General features: G+C 39.8%; 1 protein-coding gene across 3 annotated transcripts in view; it reads left to right on the top strand.

Annotated features, from left to right (window-relative positions):
• The first annotated feature begins 5,327 nt into the window (after window positions 1–5,327).
• Window positions 5,328–7,756, top strand: part of PTBP3 (polypyrimidine tract binding protein 3) — a 27,436-nt gene continuing 25,007 nt past the window's right edge. The window contains exons 1-2 of one of the 3 annotated variants that reach the window (XM_010005458.1): window positions 5,328–5,376; window positions 6,004–6,078. In XM_010005458.1, the coding sequence (XP_010003760.1) occupies window positions 5,328–5,376; window positions 6,004–6,078 (124 nt within the window). Of the gene's footprint in view, window positions 5,377–6,003; window positions 6,090–7,756 lie in introns of those variants that run through there. The other 2 variants (XM_010005460.1, XM_010005459.1) reach the window with 2 other exon arrangements.

Genomic DNA, 7,756 nt, shown 5'->3' with positions numbered 1-7,756 from the left:
GGAGTTATTTCATACTTTAAGAATGAAAATGCATGTTTTATGTTAATTTTAAAACTTAACTAGTCATGCTAATTTTACCACTCTTGATAATCACATTCTCAGGGTTGGTTTTGCTGATGGTACTGTATTTTACTACTTTGCTCTCTTTCCTCCACTGCAGCCTCTGCCAGTGTTGCAATTCAGCTGAGCAGCCTGGACATGAGAGGACCTAGAAGAGAGAAACAGACCTCTTATAGTGAATTTTTAGAAAGGCATGATTGGTATAAGAAGTCTGCAATGTCTCTTATAAGCTACTTACTTCCTGGCATCTTAACATTGCACATTGATGGGACATAAGCAATTTCAAGAGGAAAAATATTGTTTCTTTAGTTCTTGCCTTTTATCTAGCATAAATGCAAAGTAGATGATGTTTCACTGTTCTGACCAGTCAGGTCATGATATGTGTTTTGGACTTTCTGCATCAAACTGCAGATTTGATACACTGGGTAATGGTGTATCTTATTTTAAATTCTGAAGTAGTAAGTCTTAAATGTGACAGCTGGAATTACAAAGATGTCTGTACATCTGGATGCAGACTTAGCATTACTGATTCTTTTTTTCTCTTCAGTAATAAAAGACATGTAGTTATAAAAGACTGTATGTTATTGTTTGGTTTACATGAACAGCAAACAGACCAATAGTTACATGCGGCTTATGCCAACTTCGGCTGGTGACTCCTGTGAGTAGTTTGTTCTACAATTCTACACCATGTCCTCACTGAAGTGTAAACTTCTTTGATGCGGGAGTGGTGTAATTTGTAATTTTCACTTCTCTTTTTCACTCACATTTGTGCAAACTCAGTGAAGCAATATTTGGACCTTGCATTTTATTATGCTTATTCACAGACTGTAATATACTTAAGGAGAGGCAAGTGTCTTTGATATTGGCAATGCTCATTTAGGTTCTCCTAGGGTACAAACCTGAAAGCTTTTTGTTTTGCTGCAGTAACAAAGGTGTTCTTCTCTCTAAGTGGGAATGCATCTCAAGGAATTTGAGAAATTAAATGAGTGTTGGTTTAATTGCTTTTAAGTATGAAGTTGTGTCATGAGCTGATATTTGGGGGCTACCGCTGCTTTAGTACCTGGGAAACATAACAACAGGGACGTGCAAGACAAATTTATTTAAAGCTGAGTAAGTGTGCAAAGTGTCACTTGAATAAGAAGTGTAGAAAACGCCTTTGGTGATATGTCTGTCCCACTGGCGTTTTGTGCAAATTACTAAATTTTCCAAAGTCAAATTTACTAATAAAGTAGTCTTAAAATGCAAATGCTGCAGTGCAGCATTTGTATAAACACAACCTGTCAGGGGAGAACAACCTGTATTAAACACTGGTCTGTTTACTCTGACACTTAATTTTGAGACTCCTTCGGTTTGATAGGTTTTTCGATTGTTTGGTTCCCTGTGTGTGGTCTTGCATCCCAAACACATTATCTAATAGTGATACGAAGAATCAGGTCAGTTCCTGAGACTGTTTGATGCTGTGTCAAGACCCGGTTAGGACAACCCAGGAAGCTTCAGATTGGACCCCCTTGTTTTCTAAACTCCTTCTCAGAAAGGAGCCAAGGTGCATCTGGATCCAACCTTTGTCTCAAACCTAGCTATCCCAGGAAGAACGATTAACATGTCACTGTCAGAGCAAATGCTCGACCATCCAATACCCCTTGATCAGATTAAGGTGAAACAACACCCCATGTCTGTATTTGAATATTAGGTTTAATTAAAGCTGAAGAAGGAATACTGATACTTTAATTATTATCTTAGGCTGCATGATGGTAAGGGCTGACATTTAGATCACAAGAGTACAATACATACGTGTTCAAGCTGCATGTCCTGAGAAAAAATCGTGGTTAGGCCTTGCATTACTTAATGATTTATGAAGGAAGGAAGAGAGAAAAAAGGAGAAGAAAAGTTAGAGATAGATAACAGCAAATCACCAGTCCTGGGTTGGGCCAGCCAATGGGGGAGGGTTGGTGTCAGTGAGGTTCCCAAAAGCCGCCATTGCAGCCCCCGGGTTTATAGGCCTAATTTCCTTGTTATCAAGGAGGTGTAAGATTGAGTCATAAAGCCTGAGCAGCTAGAGTGAACCTCTGCCCCCTCATCCTTGTCATTATCTCAATGATGTATATCGGCCATATGCAGGCCATCAGCGTTGTCTCCATCCTCTCAGGCAGGCCTTTTGGGATGCAAACAAGACTTTGTTCAAGGGGTGACAATTGGGTTTCAACACCACTTCCCGAAAGTGCAGGTCCTGAGGGCTGGTCCCTCACATGCTGCTCTGTGACAAGTCCAGATAATGATAGTTTTTCTTTGTTCTATTGGTTAGTAATAGTGGCCTGCTGAATTCCACCCTGGCACATTGATAAGAATTAAGCTGTCCTTAGTTTACTCTTTATACAAACCATAGTTCCAAACCCTGTGGGAAACAGGAAAGTTTCTATCTGTCATTCTCTTAAAGGCAGCAAAATGTAAAATGAAAGTTTAATGTTGACCTGCCTCCCTGTGTAGTTGTCAGGATTGGGAAAGGAAAGCAGTGGTAATGATGTGCTTTACTAAATTGTCATGCAGATTGGTTTTGTCATGCCTTCGTCACAAGGTGCAGAATAAAAGGCAAATTACTAATAAAAGGCAAATTACCAATTACCTTACAGAAGAGAAAACAAAAGGAAAAACAGTTCTGTGTAATAGTGTACTTTTGTTCTTCTGCTCCTTCTCTTAGACAAATTTGCAGACCTTAAATGGTGGAGAATTCTATGTCTGTATCGTTTTATAAAGCAGAGGTGTGTACTGTATGATACTTACAGTTTTAGAACACCTTGAGAGCTGACATTTGTATTTAAAATGTCAGGGATCTTTGTCAGGGAGCATTAAAGGCTATGAAATACCCTGTGTTGGTAGTCTGCATAGAACTTTCTCTGAGCTCAAGCTACCATGCTGACCATTTTACGTGGTATTTTAACTTACTAGGATAGCCATGCAGATATCTGAAAACAGTCAGTTCTTAATGTTTGTAAATACTTTCAGCTGAAAAGGTAGATGGCTCAGGAATATAATTTCTTACTTTTTGATGAATTGTTGTTATTTTCCATGCTAGAAAAAATGGGAATGGTGCTTTTCATAATTTAAAATGTTGTTTAATAGCTCTTCATGCAAATTAAACTGTCCAGCCTAAGTCTATATATGTATTTGAAGCCCTTGTAAGCAAAGGCTGAAGTAGATTCTTGGATGTGAAAAACACTGAGCTTCGCTCTTAAATTTGTGAAGGTAATTGCAGTGTAACTTCCAGAAGGGGAGAAAGAGGATTACCTTGGGATGACCAAGTAAACCAGTAAACCTGGGATAGCAAACTCACTTTCTAGTACATATAAACACTACCACAGAAGCTGGAACAGGCAAAATTTGGCTTCTGTATGTAGCCTTCCATCTTTGAGCCTAGCAATGTCTCTCGGGTTGTCTTGCAGGATATAATCATTAAGAGAGAAGCATGTCAAGTGTAATGCATTTAGTAATCAAATTGCTTTTTTATTGTAATATTAGGATAGTAGTAATGGACAGCTTATAATAACTGAAAAATCAACAGTGCCTTTGTATAAAAAGGAACATTTTAATAATGTGGGGATTTTTTCCCATTTTGGGAACCAGAAAAGATCAAGCCTTGGTGGACTTGGGTTTAATGCATCCTATTCCCCTTTACACTGAGTGGAAAGGTACAAGTCATTAAGGGGGTTGCCAGAGGCAAGCGGAAGCTCTCTGTGGTAGAAGCCAAACTGATGTAACATTACAGAGGAAGTGGCATAGGTTATGCCTTTATGAGGATGCTTGGGGAGTTCCCGTTGCCCTTTGGGACTGGCTCACACACTGGAAGGAAGAATTCGCAGAAATGAGGAAAGCTACTGGGAATGGCTAACTTGTGGGGAAGAAGCACAAGGGATGTGAGAAGACCTCAGTGCTAAGGGCCAACATGACAATGCCTGTATTGCAAATCGAAGAGCCCAATGGGAAACAGATTGTCAACCATGAAGATGACCAGGCAGCACAGACCACACAAGTAAACAAAGACCTTGGTTAGGAGTATAAATGGCAGCTACTTGTTTCTTGAAGGACTCACAGAATAGCATCCTCCAGAACTAGCCAGGCTTGTAGACACAAATCAGAAAATGATTAGGGTGCCTAAGACATTCACCTGGTGATACAAATCCAAGTGCTTCATCAACACGGAAGTACTTGAGACTGCTCACAGTGTATCCACTGCAGCTGAAGCACATGGTTAAGATGTACTCTCTGGTTGGGGTACAGATGCTAATGTTTTGTTCTGCCTTCTTGGTTTCCCATTGTTGTATTGTTGGGAGCACTTGTAGTCTTAACTATGGCTGTTATAGTCTTGTATATAGATCTTGTATAAAGATCTGGAAACCAATGCAGAAGAGAAAGTGTGAAATTAAGATGTGAGTAACTTCTTACTACTTCTTGTCAGATGAACGAGTGCTGCTGAGGTGTCAAGCAGTGGTGAAATGTACCTCGGCCTACAGAGCTAACTTCACCCAAGCAATTAGAGTGATGCAGGCCTGTAAGTCTGACCTTATGGTACAGACTACTCTGTTCAGCAAGGAAGGGGGAAGTAGTGAGAAGCACTTTTCTGCAGTGTTCCACAGAACACTGCACTTCAGTGTTCTTTTAATTAATAATCACTCTTCTACAGAGGGAATAATAAAAAAAACCCACCCAGTTAATGTGTGCTGATTAATGCATTTAATCTGTCACAACATAAACTGTGACACCATAAAACTTTGAAATGTGTATTTTATGAAGGTGAAACCATTACCAGTTTACTTTGAGCCTGAGTGATACGATCTTCTTTTTTGAGGTTTTGTTCTTGGTAAATATTTTGAAGATTGTGTTAGTATTGTGAGGAAGGGAGATGTGTGGCTTTCTGACTTACCATACCATGAAAAACAGCTTGGCATTTGTCAAAATGGTCACTACAGTTACTGAAAATAATGAGATTAATAGACATGTATTATGTAAGCAGACAAAACCTTGTCTGCAAATGTTTTCTGACCTTGTGTGTATCCCTGTATCCTGTAGTCCTGCAGTCTGTTTCACAAGGTCAAAACCAATATGGAATGCCTCAGGAATGTATGTCCCAGAAATACACAAGTTTTTTACTTGGAGCTTGATTTGTACATTCATATAACCTTATTCTGTAGAGGAACTGGTGTAACATTTGGGAAGGCAGTTAGAAATCATTGAATTCTGCATTGAATTTTGCTGTAGACATACATTATTTGACTATGGATATTAGTTTTTCCCTAAAAAGAAGTTTGATTGAATTAGCTAGGCATTTCAGAATAACTTAAATAATTAATAACTTTTTCTATTTCTGTTCACAGATGCATTGTTTTAAAAACAACTGTAATTTATACTTATTCCTTTACTTAGATGTCAGTTTTCATCATGTAGCGTAAGTCATTTCTGTGAAGGATACACTACATTAACCCATTTACTTAAGTGTTTGATATGTTCTTATCTCTAATGTTTATTCTTGCTTTTGGGTATGTATCTTGTGGCTTTTTCTACTTCAGTTAACTTGTGTTTGTGTACATGTATATTTGTCTGGTTCTGAGAGAAGATTTTGAGAAAATATTCTTGATTGCATGTTTGTTTCTGAAAGTCTTTCCTGGGCATCACATCTTAGAAATGTTTGATTTTATTTTTTTTTTAACTTAGTTAGCACAAGGAGATCTTTTTTCAACAACAATTTGTTCTTCTTTGTTTGTTTGCTTCTCTTGACAGAGACACTGGGATTACTTAGGCTTTTGCCTAAGGCCACAGCAATAGTGAATAATGTGTATAGAAGGGGGGTGTTGTTGGGAAGAATGAATTTCAGGAGTTGTTTCACTTTTATATCAAGCTCTTTCTCTGGAACAGTGATAACATTACTAGTAATCTTGTCTTTTACTTTTTAGTGTGGACCTGACAAGCTTGTTTCTTCTGGTGTCAGTAACAGGACTTCTACCATGAACACTTCTACTCCAGCTAAAGGTATACATAAAAAAATATTTTTATCACAGTTTTTTAACAGAGTGTGTTTTCTCTGTAAATGGTAGTGCTGTTGCTGGTGGTGTTTATGATCACCATAAGCAGCCTTGCCAAGCCTGAGCTTCAATCTGACTCCAATATAAGAGCTACTGGAGTCCATCCAATACAGTGACAATATTGAGGAGCTCCAAAACAGGTCAGCTGAACTGGGAAAAAAAATATTTTCTGTAGTAATCATTAAGCAAGTAATCTTCTGTACAGTGCCTACTCAATTCTTCTGTGGTTGTGCATTTGAAAGGAATTTGCTTCGAAGTATTCAAGGCTATCAGGATCACAGAAATGGAAGATTATCATCCTGTATCAGTCTCAGTTTGGTGGAACATCGGGCACATTCTGTGGATAAAGAGTTCAGCTGGTTCCCTTTGGTATTCTTGTTCCCGCTTTCTACCTTACTTCCAGAGCTTCTTGAGCAGCAGCACAGTTCTATGATTTGCTTACAGATATTTTCCTGCCCGTTCTTGTTCCCAGACAGTCTTTCCATGGGCTGAGGTGAATGGTAGTGGTTTTGCAAGGAAAGGAGTAGGAAGAATTATATTTAGGATTTTTTCTTGATCTGAATCACCACATATCTTCACAGATTGTTCTTCAGCAGAATTTTTTGTTGTTTTTTTTGGAGATGGTGGGAAATTGGACAGGCAGATGCAAGGTAAGGAAGATGGGTCAGCTTAAACAACATGATGGCTCCGTGTGAAACCACAGCCACATGCTTCTTCAAGCATGTTACACTACAGATCCAGCTGGTGGCCAGTCACAAGTGGTGTTCCTCAGGGCTCAGTGTTGGGGCCATTTCTGTTTAACCTCTTTATTGATGATCTCGATAAGGACACAGAGTGTATTTTCAGTAAGTTTGCAGATGACATCAAACTGGGCAGGAGTCTTGATCTGCATGAGGGTTGGGAGGCCCTACAGAGAGACTTGGATAGATTAGATCATTGGGCTGACGTTAATGGTCTGGGCTTCAACAAGGGGGAAGTGTGGCTGGAAAGTGGCAGAAAAGGACCTGGGGGGTTCTAACTGACAAGAGGCTGAACATGAGCCAGCAGTGTGCCCAAGTGGCCAAGAAAGTCAATGGCATCCTGGCCTGTATTAGAAATAGTGTGACCAGCAGAAGCAGAGAGGTGATTGTCCCCCTGTACTCAGCACTGGTGAGGCCACACCTGGAGTGTTGTGTCCCAGTTTTGGGCACCTCAATTCAAGAGAGATGCCAAGATACTGGAGTGAGTACAGAGGAGGGCAAAAAAGCTCGTGAAGGGCCTAGAGGAAAAAATCTTATGAAGAACACTTGAAGGAGCTGGGAATGTTTAGTTTGAGGAAGAGGAGGCTGAGGGGGGAGACCTCATCAGTCTCTGCAACTCCTTGGAAGATCATTGTAGAGAAGTTGGTGCTGGTCTCTTCTCACAGGTAATTAGCAACAGAACAAGAGGGAATGGCTTCAAGCTGCAACAGGGGAGGTTTAGACTGGACTTCAGGAAATTTTTTTTCACAAAAAGAGTAGCTAGACACTGGAATAGGCTGCCCAGGGAGGTGGTTGAGTCACCATCCCTGGATGGGTTTAAGGGTGGTTTGGATGTGGTGTTTGTGGATATGGTTTAGGGGAGAACTTTGTAGAGTAGGGATGATG

This window comes from Chaetura pelagica, unplaced genomic scaffold, assembly GCF_000747805.2.
Source record: "Chaetura pelagica isolate M959 unplaced genomic scaffold, ChaPel_1.0 scaffold349, whole genome shotgun sequence".
NCBI lineage: Eukaryota > Metazoa > Chordata > Aves > Apodiformes > Apodidae > Chaetura > Chaetura pelagica.
This window is presented reverse-complemented; position numbering and strand designations above follow the sequence as displayed.